We start from the raw sequence: 19596 nt of genomic DNA, 5'->3' as shown, positions 1-19596 counted from the left end.
GCTCATAGCGTTCCTCTTATTAATGGAGCTGATAATAAATACAGACCAAGAAGGCCTTGTATCCCCTCACTCAATATGGAAGCCGGCTCTAAATCATGTCTGTCTGTATAAAGCAATCCTGTTAATAAGCCAGCCAGACTAATATCTTTCATTCTGTATGCAAAGCAACACGGAGGTCATCTGGGTTAGCTTGTGTGGAGTGTAAACAATAAAATCAGATGAGGCTGTGTACAGAGAAAACGGCTGTCGCTTTCACCAATCCGAAGTGCAGTAGTGGTATGATGAGAGAGAGGAATATTGTCTAGATGGTAAATGGTGTAGATATATAGCACCTTTATCCAAAGTGCTTTACAATATGTGCATTACATGTTTACATTCACCCATTCACACACTGGCGGCAGAGGAAACCATGCCAGGCACCAAACCTTCTCATTGTGTAGTTAGGGGTTCAGTGTCTTGCTCACTTCGACACTAACCCAGGGGTAGCCAGGGATCGAATCGGGAAAAAAATCTGATTGTGTATTAAAGGGATAGTTCACCCCAAAAAATACTTGTTTTCTATCGATTAGACACCCCGTGGAGACTTGAATTCATGGATATTTTTTAGTTTTTGTCACATTCCTAAGACAATAATTTGATGACCACCGGACCAGTAGGCAGCGGTCCCGGTAGGAGACACAAAGGAGACTCTTTGTGTCTCCTACCGTAACCGCTGCCGGTCATCAAATTATTGGCTTAGGAATGCGACAAAAACTACAAAATATCCATTAATTCAAGTCTCCACGGGGTGACTGATCGTGAGAAAAAAAGTCATTTTGGGGGTGAACTATCCCTTTAAAACATATAATAGCTATGTTATATTTTTACATAAAATCATCCGTTCAATCTTTCCATTATTCATGTACTATTTCAGAAAGTCACATTAACCACTTAAACCCTATATACTTAGTTGACCGTTGTCCCCCAGGGCTCTATTACTAAATAGCCGATATACAAGCTTACAACGTTATGCGTTATGTCGCATTGTGAGCTTGTAGGTCTGCTATTCTGCCAAATGTTTGCCCCAGAATAGGGATGCTGGGGATGATGTGGTTCATGCAGTCCAAAGATACAGATGCAATTAAAAAAAAGTGCATATTGTTATAAATGCATATAAAGGATCGGATATAAAGGTCTGAGCTGGGGGGTGTATGGTGAGTGTGTGTGTGTGTGTGGGGGGGGGCTCATCAGACATTCATGAAGACGCAGACAGACATTATCAATCTCTCAGCCCTCAGTGTTTAATATGGGGTGGGGGTAGAGACTCTGTTCTGATCACCACTTGAAATTTGCATCCCTAAGTAAATAAGTAAATAAATCAAGTGCAAGCAGTGAATGTGCTAATCAGCCGGGACATGGCGGGGAGCGTGGTGCCGGGAAACTTTCCTCATGTAATATTCAACACTGGCAGGTTAAAGGGCAGGCCAGAGTTATTGGTTTCAGCCCGGTCGCCCCCTTTAATCAATGTTGGCTGCATCCCTTTAATAAAATTATTAGCTCAGCAGTATCTCGCACTATCATTTTATCTCCTCTGCGCTCTAAATTGCGGCCTGTGTCGGGCCTCTCAGATGCTCGGGGCATGGCCAGCTCCCGAAAGCTCAGCTCCCATTTATTATTTCAGAGGCGGAGGACGACTGGAGTGTTTGAAACCAGGCTGAGCGTAGAGGTTATTGGATGCCAGATCTAAACACAGCTGCAGTTAAGTCCCAACCCAGCTTGTGTATTTTGGGCTCATAGAAAATACTGGCTTTTTTTACTTTAGGCTTTTTAGAGTGTATGCGCATATATATTAACGTGGCTGTATTGTATACTATGTTGTATACACTCAGCCAGAAAGGAAGGATGTTATTGGTGCATATTGTGACAATGTTGAACTTTGCATTTGTTTTGTCTTAGCTGGCGCAGAAATAGCAATGGCGTTTTAATCAGTTCCCTTCACTAGTTCTTCCACTTATGTAAATGTATCATGTGCTGATGGGTGGCTTCTCAGTGTCTAATTATCTCACAATGGATCTATTTTATCCATTAAGTTGGCCTGTTTCTCCTCTTTTCTGACTGGGAGTTAATTAAAAACGGATGTAGGATTTGCAGAATGTAAGATTAGGGGTGTTGTTTGGAAGGTGAAGATAAAAGATGGTACCTTCCTGAGATGGCAGGAAGATGAATCATGGATGGCTTATTAGTGCTTGTCTCAGGTATTGTGTTTAAGTACCTAATCTGGCATAATGAGCACTCTGTCATTTTTCCAATTATATCTCAGACTCTTGTCTCTCACCCATTGGACAATAGTGTACATTAAATGTCTTCTTATGGTTTCTATACATAGGTGTTCCTTTCAAGATATCTCTCATCCGATCTTTGTTTTGCAGCATAGTGCAGGGAAGTATAGCCACTTAGGATGTGAACAATAGTATGGAAAATGTGGAGTGTGTGCGTGTGTGTGTGTGTGCGTGCCTGCGTATGTGCGTGCGGGCGTATGTGCGTGCGGGCGGGTGTGCCTGCGTGCAGGTGTGCGTGTGCTTGTATGTTGCTTGTGTGTGGCATGTGTTGTCTCATTATGTTCAGCCATTAGCTGCCTAACCTCTTATCTCCCATTCTGTGTCTTCACAGGCCTGGATGCGATGAGCGCCTCATGTAGGCATCAGCATGGACAGCTGTGAGTCTCCCGTGGTTTCTGGGACAGACGATGGGCTCGGCTCCTCCACCACCTCCCAGCAGCAGCAACCGCAACCCTGGAACGATCACTCTAACTCGCAGGTCCCTTCCAGCAACCAGCCCCCTTCCCTGGATCCCCTGTCTCTCTCTGCTCCCTACCCCTCTCAACCCCAAACCCCCAGTACGCCCCATGACGGGCTGAGAGAGCCTCAGCCGCGGCAGTCCGACCAGACATCACCCCTGGCCCACAGCGACGGCTCCGCCACGGGCCAGCTGCACCCTAGAAGAGAGGGGCGTGAAGAGGAGGAGCCAGAAGGAGTGAGCTGCGGAGAGGAGGAAGAATCAGAAGACTTGGACGAAATGGAGATCGACAGTTGTTTCCCGAGTCTGCAGCCGTTTCCCGGGGTGCCCATGGCTTCCGGGGGAGGAGTAGGCATGCCCACGCTGCTGCGGCAGCAGGCATCGCGGCGGAGGGGCACGACCGAGAGCGGGAGTGAGGAGGGAGAGGAGGAAGAGGAAGAGGAAAGCAGTGATGTTGAGAACCTGGCCGGAGAGATCGTGTACCAGCCAGACGGTTCGGCCTATATCGTGGAGAGTCTCAGCCAGTTGATCCAAAGTGGTGGGGGTTCAGTACCCGGCCTGCTTCCCACAAACTCTCTCCCCAGCGGGGGGAAACCAGGGGAACCTGCTGGGACCTCATCGTCGGTCTACCCTCAGATTATCAACACGTTCCACATAGCCTCGTCCTTCGGGAAGTGGTTTGGCAACTCAGACCAAGGTTTCCCCAATACCTCAACCCTGGCAGGCCTCAGTCCTGTCCTGCACAGTTACCGTGTCTTTGATGTGCGACACAAAAGCAACAAGGATTACCTGAACAGCGACGGGTCTGCCAAGAAGTCCTGCGTATCCAAAGATGTTCCAAACAACGTGGATTTCTCCAAATTTGATGGGTTGGCCCTCTATGGCAAAGGAAAGCCCATTCTCATGTGTTTCCTCTGCAAGCTGTCCTTTGGCTACGCACGCTCATTTGCCACGCACGCCGTCCACGACCACCGCATGACTCTGTGCGAGGACGAGCGGCGGCTGCTGGGGGACAAGCACGCGTCTGCCATCATCCAGGGCATTGGGAAAGACAAAGAACCCCTCATCAGTTTCCTGGAACCAAAAAACAAGAGCTCTCCACCACCGCCCACCATGCTCCCTATGAACTCCGGCCAGAGCTTCTACGGCTCGTTCAGCGGAGTCCACCTGGAGGCTGGAGGCGGTAGTGGGGCCAACGAGGCCCATCTGATGAAAGACTCGGACTCTAGCCTCCATCAACAACAAGGCCCGCTGGGCTCTGTCCTCTCTCTGGGAGGCCAGGGCCTCCCTAAAGCACCCACTCTTACCTCAACCACAGGCCCTGCCAAAGACTCCAGTGCCCTGCCCAAACAGGGAGGGAGAACAGAGGGGCCTGCTGGGAAAGAGGGGACTTGCAAGGGAGAGGACAGGGAGATGGATGGTCACGAGAACAAGGTACACCTGTTGAGCCAGATAGGTGGCTCGGAGGAAGAAGAGGATCTCTTATTAGGGGAGGAAGAGGATGAGGTGGAGGAGGAAGGCGCTGCAGTGGCCTGTGGTGGTAATAGTCGCAGCGGCAGAGGTGAAGTAGGGGAACCGGCTGTCTCAAACCAAAGCATTTCCAAATCTCCTTTATTAATGCCTAGTAGCGCTCTCCAGCCTTCTGCCTGCGCCTCTGCTGTCAGTTCCATGCTCAACAGCAAAGCCCCGGCTTCAACTTCATCTGTCAGGGAAGAGGTTTCGGCCGTAGACGGTGGGGGGAGGACCTCAGAGCTCCCTCTGAGCTTTAACTGCCAGGGGCCCTCCGTCCCCATGGCAATGGCGGCAGCCGCCGTCAGAGGGAACGAGGACGACACGGCCGGCACCTCCTCCTCGCCTCTGGCCTCCAACGCTGCCGCTGACGAAAGTGCCAATCGAGATAGTGCCACAGCTCCAGAACCAAATGATTGCCCGGCAGAGGGAGAGGAGGACAACGGTGCCCTTCTGCACCATCACCACATGCACCACCATCTCCATCACCTCCACCCCTCGCCTCACTCCCACCCTCTCGCGGGGGGCTCCTGTGACATGACAGGGCTGGGCGAGTGTTCACAGAACCACGGGCTCGGAGGCGGCGGAGGAAGCGGGGTGGAATGCCCCAAGTGTGACACCGTCCTGGGTTCTTCGCGTTCCCTAGGCGGCCACATGACCATGATGCACTCGCGCAACTCATGCAAGACACTCAAGTGTCCCAAGTGCAACTGGCATTACAAGTACCAGCAGACCCTGGAGGCCCATATGAAAGAGAAGCACCCAGACTCTGGAGGCTCCTGTGCGTACTGCACCAGTGGTCAGAGCCATCCTCGTCTGGCCCGTGGAGAAAGCTACACCTGTGGATATAAGCCCTTCCGCTGTGAGGTTTGTAGAGAAGATATGTGGACATATATTATACTCTCAGGGTTGGATTATTTGTAAAAAAAAAGAAAAAGAAAAAGAAAATCATAGAACCATACGAACGTTATTGTTCATCGCTACTGTCCAAATCATTCCTAGTTTTAAAATGCATTTAAACGCAAGCAGTAACGTAATTACCGTATAACCCCCCTTGTGTAATGATATTTAGTGTGTTGGATTACCTCTGCAAGTTGATTTTCATACTGTACTGAAATTAATGGGATGGAAACAATGGAAATACGCCATGATAGGCTTTGGAAAATGTTTAAACTGTTATAAATGAATTCATAGTTTGACATAATGTATATAACAAGTTCAATTAAAAATGCCTGACTTTTTCTAGGTGTGTAACTACTCAACTACCACAAAGGGCAACCTGAGCATTCACATGCAGTCAGATAAGCACCTCAACAACATGCAGACACTGCAGAACGGAGGCACCATCAACACTGGTCAGGAGCCGGTGTTTGGTCACGCCCCGGGAGGAGTGGTGGCCGTCCCATCGGTGACCCAGGCCAGCAGCCACCACCCTCCCCACCACCACCACCACCACCCTACTCAGTCCTCCACCCATAATATGGCCGGACCGTGCGGGGCCCCCTCACCCACCAAGCCAAAAAGCAAACCCACGTGGCGGTGTGAAGTGTGTGACTATGAGACCAACGTGGCACGGAACCTACGCATCCACATGACCAGCGAGAAGCACATGCACAACATGATGCTGCTCCAGCAGAACGTCACCCAGATGCAGCACAGCCGCATGGGCCTGGGAGCCATGCCCTCGCCCTCCGAGGCCGAGCTCTACCAGTACTACTTAGCCCAGAACATGAGCCTGCCCCCGGGTCTCAAGATCGACCCTGCTGGAGCTGAGGCCCAGTTCCTGATGGGAAGCTTCCACCTAGATCCCAATATGGCAGCCCTAGCTCCTCAACTAGGTGAGTCAGTAACACACAGTAAAAGCGTTACAGGTCTCTGAGTTAACTACTTAAACTCTATATACGTCATTGACAGGGGTCCACCAAGGGTCTGTACTTGGCCCCCTACTTTTTCCCCCATCTCTTCCATGAAAATGGCCGATTTACAAGCTTACAACACGTCATAACGCAATGCATTGTGAACTTGTCGATGCGCTATTTCTGCCCCCGAAGGCTCGTCTATTATGACCCAGAATAGGGACACAAGGGTTCAAGTGGTTAACACTGAGTGTATTGGAGTACATTTTGGCTTCATACAGTAGTTGTGCATCCCGTTTTTTCCCTTCTCTGCAGAACCTTAAAAGTGCCTCAGGTCACCACAGAAACACACATACAGTGCAGTTCAGCACAAGTTCACCAGGGTGGGAACTGCCTGCAGCTGTTTATTTAAAAATAAAACATTAAATACACAGTCAGATGTATGTTAAAGGAAGAATCAGCTTTGAAAACGGAGAAGATACGTTTGAACTAAACAATAGGTATTCTGTATAATAATTATGTCATAATTACCGGCGTGTGTTTTCCTGCAGTTCACATACCATGTATAAAACATGACTGAATCGCAACGTTAGGCAATGCATAACAATGTTTTTTTAATTAAGCTAACAACACACAGGGGGTTGAATAGGAACACTGTAGTCGTGGCCTTCTTCTTACACGCTGTTATCTATCACTCTGGCAGCTCTCTCTCTTTGGTTTGCCCTAAGGTATGCATGCCCTACTGAACTTGACATCCTTCCCCCTTGTTAAAGCATGGTGCTATTGAGACACAGATAGCGGGAAGTGAAAGAGAGATGTTTAAACTGAGAACATTTTAGCGAGTAGGCTTAACCCAGAGACACTTTCCTAACTGATACAGACAGTGTGTTGTCCATGTGATAGAATGCCCAGAGATCCTGTTCTGTCTATTGCCTGGCTGTGCTGGTGTACAGTACAAGCCTTGTCTGTTATTTAGTTTTGTCTACATACTTGCAGCTATATGACTCAAGTGAAATCGATTTACAGAAATCAGCCATCATAAAACACACAAATGCATCTGCGAGAACAGAATATACTGCCAACAATGTAACCATGGCTTTTTTCTGTTGATTGTTATGGGTATAAAATACCCTTTAGTCATGAAATGAGACACAGCAACAGCAACGGATTTACCATTTTAAAAACAGATGCAGATATTTTTCTCTCTGTTTTGTTCTCTCTCTCTCTCTCTCTCTCTCTCTCTCTCTCTCTATCTCTATCTCTGCCTCTCTCTCTCTCTCTCTCATTCTCTCCTTGTTTTCCCACACACATTTCTTAACAGGACCTCTCAGTCTATGACACTATATCTGGGTCATTTTAGCTGGGAATTTCCCTTTGTGATATCTAATTTTGTTCACAAAAGCTTGGTGTGAGTATGAGAGGGCCAGGGCTCAGTGTTCTGCTCTCCCGGCCTCGTCCCTCAGGCAGCCAGGCTCCCTCTGAACACCACAGCCTTTTTATGTCATTATTCCCAAACTGCCGCTGAACTCCGCCACTGGAGTTCTCCGCTTTTTTCCCCTTCCCTCCCCAACTTTGTAATTGAGGCTATAAATTTTATCTTGGTCAAAGAAGGAAGGATGGAGGACCCAGCATGGGTAATTCAGCAGCATAGCTGAGTGTTTGGCGTGCCAGTTACAACCCCACAGTTTGTACAGACTTGTCTCTAACTGTCGCCAGTTCAAAGACGAGAACAAGAATTGATTGCTGTGACTAATTCTTTTTTTCCCCCCTTTTCTGCCATCTGGTTCATTTTCCTGTGAGGCCCGCTTTAATAAGCATGTTACAGGGTGGCAATGATGAGACATTAGTCTAGGCCCGTAAACTACAGTGTTGTCATGCACAATCACACACTGGCTCTGACCCACCACCACGCACGCACATTTGGATATTGAGCGTAAAGCATGCAACACACACACTCACGCACACATAGGGCTGTCACGATTACAAATTTAAGATGACGATTAATCTTCACTCAAATAATTGCGATTAACGATTTAATTTGTTAAGTTTGTTTGTTTTTTTGGCATTGAACATCTCAAATAATCGCGATTAGGTGATTATGTAATAATTGTGACAGGCCTACACACACACACACACACACACACACACACACACACACACACACACACACACACACACACACACACACACACACACACACACACACACACACACACACACACACACACACACACACACACACACACACACACAGCCCAGGAAGTCTCTCTGAGAAGATCTGTCTTTACAACGAGACCCTGGACCATATGACATATACATACATTCTGTACTACACAGAGGTGGTTTTAGATAATGTGCTCTGGCCGTTCTTATGTTGTTCTTTCTTGTACAGTATGTTGAGGCTCAGGAGGTAGAGCGGGTCGCCTAGGAACCGGAAGGTTCCTGGTTTAATATCACAGGCTCCCTCGGGCTTTGTGTCGAAGTGTCCTTGAGCAAGATGCTGAAGCCCGAACTGCTCTCGATTAGCGGGCTGATGCCTTGCCTTGGTACCCTCTAACGTCGATGTGTGAATGTAAAGTGCTTTGGATAAAAGCCCTCTATAGAAATGTTTGACTTTTGAACACGAGATGACAAATCCTGACCTCACATGATCTCATCTCGATAATCCTCACACCCGCGACCCAGAGAGAGGGGGAGAGAAAGAGAGAGAAAAGAGAGGGGAAAGAACCTTTTAGCCATTGTGTGGTTTACTTTGTTGTGTAACATACTTCCTTCCAGGTGTAGCCCTCTGCAAATCCAGTGAAGCCAGCCAGCCGCTTATCTTTTGGATGTTGAATTAAGCCCAACTGACTGAGCTTGTGTGTATAAAGGCTCATACTTGGGAGGCCTCTTGTATCGAGAGTTTCCAAGATTCCCGAATGATGTCTGTTTATATCAACCTATAATGTTATTTGAAAGTGAAAATATTTCCAGGCCCGACATCCCTCGCCTTTCTCTAAACATCGATACGGACTGACAGAAATACAGTCACAATATTATAGTTTGTATGTAAAAGAGCTTGCCTACATCAAAACACATGGTAGGTCCGCAAAAACCACAAGAAAAACGGAACGGCATAACGTTGTGCAGCAAGAAGGTGGACGAGAAAAAAAGCCCTGTCTGTGTTGGATCACTGATTCTGCAGAGGAAGAGAGCATGAGAGCCACGTAGCATGGAGAGAGGACAGATGTAAGGTGTGAAAAAAAGATGGGCCTGTGGTGGTGGGGGTGGGGGGGTCTGGGATGAGGTGAGGCGGTGGGAGGAGAGAGCCGTGGCTTGGAGAGCTGCGTCTGTGAGTGATTTCAGGGGGCTTCTCAAAGGTCTCTCTCTCCTGGCTATAAAAACTCAGGTAATGGAGAAAAGTCCAAGTGCAGGCCGCATACTGCAGCAATAAATAAAAAGGGGCTGCTGGAATTAATTTAGTGTAAAGCCAGGCGGGGTCAAGCCAGCGTGCTCAGTCTGGGCAGTGATAGATTAAAGATCAGCAAGCGAAGGCAAAAACTCCCTGGCCACTCTTACCTCATTTTTGGGGGCTTTTTCCCCCCTCCCCATCAGCCCAGTCTTCCCAGACTGTATAGATATTGGTTTTGCTGTTGGTGTCGTTGGATATGCGCCTGCTGTTTTTTTTTTCTTCCCATCATTCAGACTCTGTACTCAGTACCAAGCAGGATTAATCTGCTAGGTGTCTGTATTGATTTAGAGGCAATCTGGAGAGAAAGAAGCAAAAGAATCCAAACAGAGAAGTGGATTTTCTTTTTTTTATTATTATTATGCAGTGAACAAGGGCACTGGATTTGATTTACAGTAATGTGTGCTTGGGAACTCTTTAGTTCTCCAGTAATGATAAAATAACTTTCTTTTTTCTGCACAGCTCATGGCCTCTGGAGTTGATTTAGTGTCAGGCTGTGAAAGTGCACCAGTCCAAACAGGACAGCGTGTAAGTCCATACTTCGGTTGTGCGAGTTTCTTCTCCCTGCGAAAAAGCCCAGGCTTTCTTCTTTCCCAGCTCAAAGGAAGGATAATCTTGATTTAATAAAATTAGGCACATAAATACACACATGCACATTATCCTCCGAGGGGTATTGGGCCTGGAAAGCAAATCCACTTTGACTGCGGAGACAAACACGGCTCTTTGTTGAAAGTTGAACCGCGCACCTTTCACTTTTCCCAGGACGTTTTCCTTGCTGAGAGAGGCTCAAACTGAGAGCTCCTCTGGAAAACCCCATGCTTCCACCCCCTCTGAGAAATTCTAAATAACTCCTTATGTCCAGGGAAGTTCATGTAACACAAACTGAAATAGATTGATGGCTAGATAGGAGTAATCCGTGAAAGGTGGACTTTCATATCGGACCTTGTGAATTTTGAATATAACCGACTCAACATGTGGATGTAACCAACTAAACACTGTCCACTTCTCTGTACCCTCTCCCCCCTCTCTGTGTGTCTGTCTGTGCACCCCCCTCCCCCTAGTAGGCGGGGAGATCCCCATGGATGTGCGGCTGGGCGGTGGTCAGCTGGTGTCCGAGGAGCTGATGACCCTGGGCGAGAGCCTGTCCCAAACCAGCGACCCCTCCCTCAAGCTGTTCCAGTGCGCCGTCTGCAACCGCTTCACCACCGACAACCTGGACGTGCTGGGCATGCATATGGGAGCCGAGCGCAGCCTGCCCGAGGAGGAGTGGCGCGCTGTGGTGGGCGACTCGCACCAGTGCAAGCTGTGCCGCTACACCACCCAGCTCAAGGCCAACTTCCAGCTGCACTGCAAGACGGACAAGCATGTGCAGAAGTACCAGCTGGTGGCCCACATCAAAGAAGGGGGCAAGGGCAATGAGTGGCGCCTCAAGTGCGTGGCCATCGGCAACCCGGTGCACCTGAAGTGCAATGCCTGTGACTACTACACCAACAGCCTGGAGAAGCTGAGGATGCACACGGTAAACTCCCGTCACGAGGCCAGCCTGAAACTGTACAAGGTAAGCGATCTCCACTCACCCCCACCTGTCTTCTTCTTATCTATTTACACATTTTATGTATTAAGACGTATTACAAGACGCAGTTTGTAATCCCAGAGGTATTAATGACCAAAGAATCACATTCTGCTTGCAAAGGATGCTACTGTATACTCATGCTTGTAACCATATCTCTGCCCTATTGTGTGGTACTATGATAACACATGGGGCTGTACAGTGTTTGAGTTGTTATTAGCAAAATATGACATGGTCAGGCTGTAAGGCCCCCAAAAAAAAAAAAAATCCGTAAAGGTGCCTTTGACTGTGTCCTTCCTCACTTGATATTGCTCCATGGCAGCAGCATGAGGCTTCCCAATGGTGACCCACACCACTAACGTAACTCCTCTCCCTCGGCAATGAATGATAGCTTTGTTGTCTAACCCTTGCCTTCCCAGCAGCCATAGCAAAGCAGGGCCATGCCGCAGTCAGACAAGAACATGGCAGGTGAAGCAGCTTGGGCGGCTTTAGGGGTGAATCACTCGGATAGGGATGAAGAAGTGAGAGGAGACAGAGGTTTGGTGCTAATACTCCTCCGAGCGGGAACGGCTGAATCGTTCTCGACAGCCGTATTGATTTTCGCTGGACTTGGAGCTTCACCTTCTCCTCTAATCATTCCATAATAGCCAATGGATGAACACTCTCCGAACAAATGGCCATAAATCTAACGGGCCTGATTCCACTTAGGCACCTATCCTGTGTGTCTGTGGCCACAGCCCCTCTGTGTTTAACCCAAACTGGCATAGCCACACACACACACACACACACACACACACACACACACACACACACACACACACACACACACACACACACACACACACACACACACACACACACACACACACACACACACACACACACACACACACACACACACACACACACACACACACACAGATTCTGATATAAACAAACACATACTCCCTGTAAACCTACACTCTGTACACACCCACAGATACTGACACACACCACTGCAGTATGCACTCTTGTCTCAGTGCTTGCAGGGGCTGCTTTTATTTACACGAAAGACTCCACTCCATTTTCAAGTGTTTGGCTCCGAGAAAGTATATAGGCAAAACAAACAATATATTATATTGCTTTTATAAGAGCATGACTTTTTTTGTCTATGTCCTTTGCAGTGTAACTGTTTTTGGCAAATGGGCTATTAGAAGGTGCATGAAAAATGTAGCATATTATGCAGAGTGTTTTAATCACATTAAAAACAAGAGGTGAAGTGGTCCATTTCAAACCTCTGAAAGCGCTCCCCTCACCCCAGCTTTATGAATGATTCCTCGAATCCACTGATGGTTTTTTATTGCAGGTTTCCTGTCAGCAAGGCATTTCTAATGGAAAAGAATAAAAAACCCCAACAGAGAGAAATAATTTTTCAACACTCCATTAAGGGGGGAGGTGTGATGATGCTGGCCTCCCAAGTTGACCCTCAAGTAGGGTCAGAGTGAACAGGTCATCTTGGGGTTGGATTGGGGGTAATGCCATCATAGCCTATGTAGAGCAGTGAGGGGAAACACCAAACACAGGAACATGCCCAGACAAACAAGCAGGGTATTTACAAATACCTCTCACATTAAAATATGCATTGCAATCTGTGAATACAGGGAAGTATCTTGTGAAAGCAGAGGCTCTCAGGGTTCATTTACACTCCGTTGCACAACACTGTCGCTCAACGAATGTTTAATCCTGTCAAGCTGTCGCTCGACTGAAAAACCTGCTTTTGAAAATCACTTCTTTTCATCAAGCGACATGGTTGTGCACCAATGTATAAACTAGGCTTTAGCCAGGCTCTGGCTCATCCTCCCTTGGACCAAAGTGTCCGGATTCGCCCCCGGCCCACATGCCGATGGCATTGTCTCACACTGGACTAAAATAGACAGACCTCTGGCATCCACTCTTTACCTCCTAACACCTAGGGTGGGGAAAGAATTGTTTTGTCTGAAAGGACACGGAAAAGTTTATATTACATTTTCTTGTCTGCCTTCCCACCGCACTATGAGCCAAAATGGTAAAAGAGAAACAGACAGATGTGTGTTCTCTCTCTCTCTCTCTCTCTCTCTCTCTCCTCTCTCTCTCTCTCTCTCTCTCTCTCTCTCTCTCTCTCTCTCTCTCTCTCTCTCTCTCCCTCTCTCCCCCCCCCCTCTCTCTCTCTCGCTCTCTCTCTCTCTCCCTCCCTCCCTCACTGTCTCTTTTTATTCTCAACTTTATTGGAGAGAGGAGCAAGCATATGTCATACCACTGCACAGGCGGTGGGGGGGATTAAATATGTACAACACATCCAGGCATGATCATTTTTCATGACTTAAGCCTCTTAAGATGGCTCCATACGTCTTAAAACCAATTGATCTCTGGAGTAAGAGAGAGTGCATCTGCCCAGAAATTACCTACTCTCTCTCTCACCCCCAGAACGCTGCCGGTCTTCATAAGCATGCAGTGCGTGCACCAGCTGACATACACTCCTAAAAAACAAAGACGTTTAAAAGTTGACAAGAATTATTATTGCTTTCCATGATCCACAAAATGTGATTAGTGGATGATAAGTACATGGTGGTTATGAGGCCTCTTGGCAGCATTGCTGTCCCACTTGACAATGTCACCGTCCTCGTGTCGCATTGGATTTACGGTCCTGGTAGATCAACTGACAGGCGGAGCCCCACAGTGGGCTGCCTGGCATATTACGCAAGGATGAAAAAAGTCAACCTTCGTTTATTCCTCCCCCCAAAGAAGTCTGATGCATCTAGCAGAGAGTTTTTAACCTTTTTTTGGGGAGAAAATAAATCATCAAGTCAGCATAAACAGGCTGTAAGATGTGGGAGATGCTTGGGACACTTCACCCAAATCAAACTGGTTTGCATTAAACAGGCCCTTTGTGTGCACGACTCCATATAAATTGGAGCCTGTAATTACTGGAATTAAAAAGGAAGGTTTAAACTGAGGCCTAAGCTGGATGGGATAATTTGAGAGTCTGTGGTATGTGGCCCATATTAGGGCTTTCTAAAAATATCACCCCCACCACCCCATGTATTGGAATGTTCCAAAAGCTCCTCGGAAAGATCCAGCAAGTCGTCCTGACCGCACGGACCACCACACAGCGGGGGGTGATACTGTCTCCTCTTGAGTACTGTACGCTCCGTTAAGAGACACCCAGTCTGAGCTCTGCTTCCACTGCCAATGCAATAGCTGTGTGGCTCTTAAGTGAACTTTCACCCACTGGCTATAGGATTTAGAGTGGTTCCAGTGATACTGTGATGGTCACCCGTAAGCAAGAGCAGATGGGCTGACTTACAATAGGCACATGACCCCAAGCAAGTATCCATATATGCTTTTAGAAACTTTGGCTCTTCTGCTTTCCTCGGAGACTCCAGACTGAGCTAGCTTGAACTCACCCAGCCTCCGCACTCATTTTGCTGTTAGCGCATGTCCTCCTTTACTGTATGTTTGAATACGATACTGACAGTAGGCCTCGGGGCTTGGCTTGGCCATGTGTTAGTGCGGAGGTGAGACGAGAGAGGAGCTAATCCAGCTACCAGGCCCCGGCTACTCTGTCCAGACAGGATGGGTGGGGCCTCAGACAGACACAGGCACAGGCCCTTGCTTCCAGTCAGGAGTTGGGGGGAAAGGGGTGGAGCATGAGGGGTTAGTTGGCTACCTTCCTTGTCTCGGGGGCCGGTGCGATCGGCGGTAATTGAGATTGATTGGATGTTATTTTTCCTCTTGCAAATGTAGTCCATTAGCTTGGCACATGCATAATCAGTTTAGAGCGCAGTTAGCCGAATGTAATCATGTTCCTCGGTGTCTGCTAGCACAAAATCCACTCCAGATGCCGCTTGGCCATGGAAAGAAAGGAAGAAAGTGCCGTCACTATCACAGGGGGAATCTCTACCCAAGAAAGCCCCGACACCCCTCCCTCAGTCCTGGTCCCGCTCTATTAAACATACGTACAACTGTACAAACCTCTCTCTCTCTCTATCTCTCTCTCTCACTCTCACTGTTTTGCTGCCCCCTCCCTCTCTCTCCTTCCTTACCCATGAGAACAGGGCTTTAGATCATGTTCTCTGGTCTTAACTGTACTAACATAGTGTTGAGTGGAGCCCAGGGCTGGCCCACTAACTAGCACAAAGCATCTGTATTTTGGACACATTTCACTCCCCCTCTCATTTTCCCCTCTGCTGCGATCCAGAGTGAATCACTGAGGGCCGAGGAAAGAAAATGTCTTCGCTCTACAGAGAGAAAATAATACAGAAAAAAAAGGAATGTAACGGAGCAAAAGGCAGCTGTAATGTAAATGAAGGGATTAGCGGTTACGTAGAAAGGCATTAAGGTGTTTCGCTGATGATCACCAGAACTGCTGGCCTCACAGACTGGAATGCAAGCATGCATGCGCGCGCACGCGTACGCACACGCACGCACGCACACGCACACGCACACACACACACACACACACACACACACACACACACACACACACACACACACACACACACACACACACACACACACACACACACACACACACACATACTCACACACACGCACACGCACATGCACACACGTTAATGATCATAATTATCAGGATTGATTTCAAATCCTCCCCGGAGTCCCCGCCCATCAAGGAAAGGGAAGTAGAGAGTACAGAATCCCCCCCACCCCCAAAAAAAGGAAGACACAAACTTGTATTGCATTTTTCAATAATCAGATAAAAGCTGGGGAGTCGTTAGGAGTCACACAGAAAGAGTCAATCGCCAATCAGCCTGTCACCCAGTCAGTGATCTACCACCAACCTTTGGTTCCCGCTAGGACTAACACACACACACACACACACACACACACACACACACACACACACACACACACACACACACACACACACACACACACACACACACACACACACACACACACACACACACACACACACACACACACACACACACACACACTCAAAGGCTCACCCACCCACCAGGCAGACAGTACTGAAGAGGAGGGGGGGAGTGGAGGAAGATGGAGAGACAGTCGCGGAGAGCGGAGGGGAGTGGGGGTGGGGGTGGCGGTGGGGGTGGGAGGGTGGCGGGATGTAGTGAGAGAGAGAGAGAGAGAGAGAGAGAGAGAGAGAGAGAGAGAGAGAGAGAGAGAGAGAAGAGAGAGAGAGAGAGAGAGAGAGAGAGAGAGAGAGAGAGAGAGAGAGAGAGAGAGAGAGAGAGAGATAGAGAGACGCTCGTTTGGACAGAGATACTCTGCTAATTATCATGGCTGGCCTGTGATTGTTCAGTAATAGTGCTCAGTGGGAAAGGTTGCTGCAGTTCCAGGAAGAGCTGAGCTCTGATTTACTGGTACTACCGCTCTAATAAAGCTCTTGCTGCACATCCTGGGAGACGGCCCATTCTCCCTTTTCACACGCGCAGGCGTGTGCACGCGCTCATATACACACACATGCGTGCACGCGCGCGCGCACGCACCCACCCACCCACCCACACACACACACACACACACACACACACACACACACACACAGACGCACCACACACATGCTCGGTGTACGTGTGCGCGCATGTGTGTGTGTGTGCATTCCCTGTTGCTGAAGTACTGAAAGAATACAACTCACAATAGAAACCTCCGTGTTAATGAATCAATGTGTAACTGTACAATTTGAGAGTGTACAAACGTAATTAAAACCCCAAGTTAAATGAACACTCAGGATTTTGCAGCGTAGGGCTCAGTGTGAATTGTCACGTTGTTAGTGCATGGTGCAGTTAACATGATATGTTGTAGTGTAACGGCGTGCGAGTGGTAGCCAGACAAGATCACGGCTAAGGGAGTGTTTAAAATCAGCGGTGGCCCACACGTGTGTCACCACTGAACTTGAAAACCTCGCTCACTTTGCATCTCGGTGTCTGTCACTGAACCTGGGCCTCCAGACCCCAAAACAAACCCTGCTCAGGACGGAGGGGGCGGACTGCAAAGGGGGGGGGGGGCGTAGTAGAGGAACGCGGGATCGGAGTGGATTGGAGAAAGGAGCTGTCAGGCAGGGTGACGGGTAGGGCTCCAGGGCTCAGCGTTTGGCAGCGTGCGAGAATTTCACAAGTTCCTCCAGCTCCCACCTCCAAGAAGGAGAGAGGGAGAAGGCCAGGCTTTGACCCGTGGCCCAGCTGCTGTTTCTGTTGCTGCTTGCTTGCTGCTCCTGGTTCTGCTGATTGGGAGTGCAACTGCCCCTCTGTGGGTGTTATGGGGGTCTGCACAGTCAGGGAGGAGGAAATAAAAGAGAGAGAGGGGCCGGGAGAGGAGGAGGCACACATAGACGGGACTGGCTGGTCTCTCCAGCGCTTTTCACCAGCTGTTTACCATAATTGTTAGAAGTATGAGTACAGTGTGATGGGGGGGTGGGGGTGTCAGTGCTTTAAACCGTATTTATACTTTGTCACACGACAGTGTTGTGTGCCGAAAATAGCCGATCTACAAGCCCATAACGTGTCGTGGATGCAAAGTTTTGTGGACTCGTAGATCAGCTGTTTTCGGCGCATGACTCGTCGTACAACGGAGCGTAGATTGGGGCATTTCAGATCAGACTGTCTCTCTCCTGGGTCTGTGGCGAGGATAGAACTGTGTTCTCTGTGTACCATCATCACACAGAACCATTGGGAGTAGGGGGGGGGGGGGGTCCAGAGGAGGGAGTGGGATGTTTTGTTACAAGGTCAGCTGGGAGTTAGAGTTCCTTAGTTATTGTGTTAATGGCTGTTTGTTTTGACTTGAGTCTTCCTCTTTTGGGCAACCGGACAAGAGCGAAGGGAGCACGCTCCGGCTGGCGCGCAAGGAAGCTGTTGATCCTGTTATCTCCTGCCAGATCAGCAGAAAAAAAGCCAGATTGGTGTTCGTGGGGAGGAGGAGGAGGAGGAGGAGGAGGAAGCGAGGGCATAGCTGAGAGTGAGGGCCCGGGGGGTTGGAGGAGGGGCCTCAGAGGGGGGGGGGGGGGGAGTTCAACTCAGTTTGCTGGGTGCTGTCACTACAGGCTGAGATGTAGCATGTAGATATACAGTCTTAATCCCTCCCCCCCCCCCACCCTTTGGCAAGACAGAGCAGTTACTCAGACAGCCCTATCATACACCCCTAGACCCGCACCCTCCACTCTTCCATTATGCCCCCCACCACCCCCACCCCCCGAAAACCTCCACCTCCCGCCAACTCTTCCCCACGCTTTGTCTCCTTGAAATTAATAAACAAGGCAAATACCCCATCACCCACAAAACAAACCAGCATGGATAGCAAACCAGTGGGTGGTCTTGTATGGGGCTCTGCTTAAGGTTAAATATCGTTAATCCAACTAGGCTGGAAAACTAAACATTCTCCTCGGCCAAATCCTCTTTCTGAAACCCCCCCACACCACCACCACCCCTCCATCTCATCCTCCGCTCTCTCTCTCCGCTCTGCTATTTCACGTCATTCCTCTTCAGCGTGCCACTTTCAGGGGTCCTTGTTTTTTATTAATAGACTAATTTGTTCATTTACTCAACAGTTCTGGTGTTCATAAAACCATAAAAAGTGGAAAAAATAACATTTGTGTTTTTGTTTGTTTTCAGAATTATTATTATGACACACATTAGGCTGAAATGTGTTTCATTTAACTTGAGGATGGGTGGTGTATTGAAGAAATTCTATCGTGGACATACTACTAGGGATGGGACGATAATCGTTATTATCGTTTATCGTGATAAAAAAACGCTCACAATAATCGTATCGCAGAGATTTTAAGTTATCGTGAAATTGTCCTCCATCATACACTAGGATGAATTAGCTTTTGTTGAGCTGCAAATTCAGTACAACTTCTAAATTAGCAGATCTACAAGCTCTTGTGAGCTTGTACATCGGCTATTTTTGGCGAACGTTCCCCCCAGAATAGGGATGGTGGGGGTTCAAGTGGTTAACAAAAGTGGCATTTTAAGTTTTCACCATATTTTGATCATTGCGATAATATCGTAATAATTATTTTTGCCACAATAATTGTGACATGTAATTTTCATATCGTCCCATACATACTACATCCAGTGCTTACTGATGAGAAGGCCTCTAGTGTCTGTCTCTATCTAATCAGTGTTTCACTCCAGCACTGCCAGCCCCTATCTTGTAAAGATGATATTGCAGACATATCAGTCATGGTCCTATCTCGTAACCACTCCTACACATCCCCTGTCCCAGAGATACCAGAGAGATTACATCCCTTTTGCCTGGTCTTCAAAAAGACCAAATGGGATTTCCATGTAATCAGCAGCCTCTATGATTTGCTGTGAACTTTGCATGCATTTGTTAGTCAAACTACAGTGAAATGAGTTGCCAGTTCGACTGACTGACTGCATGTACCATAGGGTTGATCGCAGCCTCTCCGGGGTCTGTCAGTCCACCCAGTCAATACA

General features: G+C 48.3%; 1 protein-coding gene across 2 annotated transcripts in view; it reads left to right on the top strand.

Moving 5' to 3' along the window:
- zfhx3b (zinc finger homeobox 3b) overlaps nt 1-19596 on the top strand; it is a 179486-nt gene that overhangs the window by 62743 nt on the left and 97147 nt on the right. For both annotated transcript variants that reach the window (XM_084061696.1, XM_084061695.1), the window contains exons 2-4: nt 2650-5151; nt 5531-6122; nt 10650-11146. In XM_084061696.1, coding sequence (XP_083917822.1) covers nt 2686-5151; nt 5531-6122; nt 10650-11146 — 3555 coding nt within the window. In that variant the 5' untranslated portion in view covers nt 2650-2685. The remainder of the gene's footprint in view (nt 1-2649; nt 5152-5530; nt 6123-10649; nt 11147-19596) is intronic.

Source organism: Gymnoscopelus microlampas, assembly GCF_963454915.1.
Source record: "Gymnoscopelus microlampas genome assembly, chromosome: 1".
In the NCBI taxonomy this organism is placed as follows: domain Eukaryota; kingdom Metazoa; phylum Chordata; class Actinopteri; order Myctophiformes; family Myctophidae; genus Gymnoscopelus; species Gymnoscopelus microlampas.
Note: the sequence above shows the minus strand (reverse complement) of the source record. Positions and strands in the feature narration are given on the sequence as shown.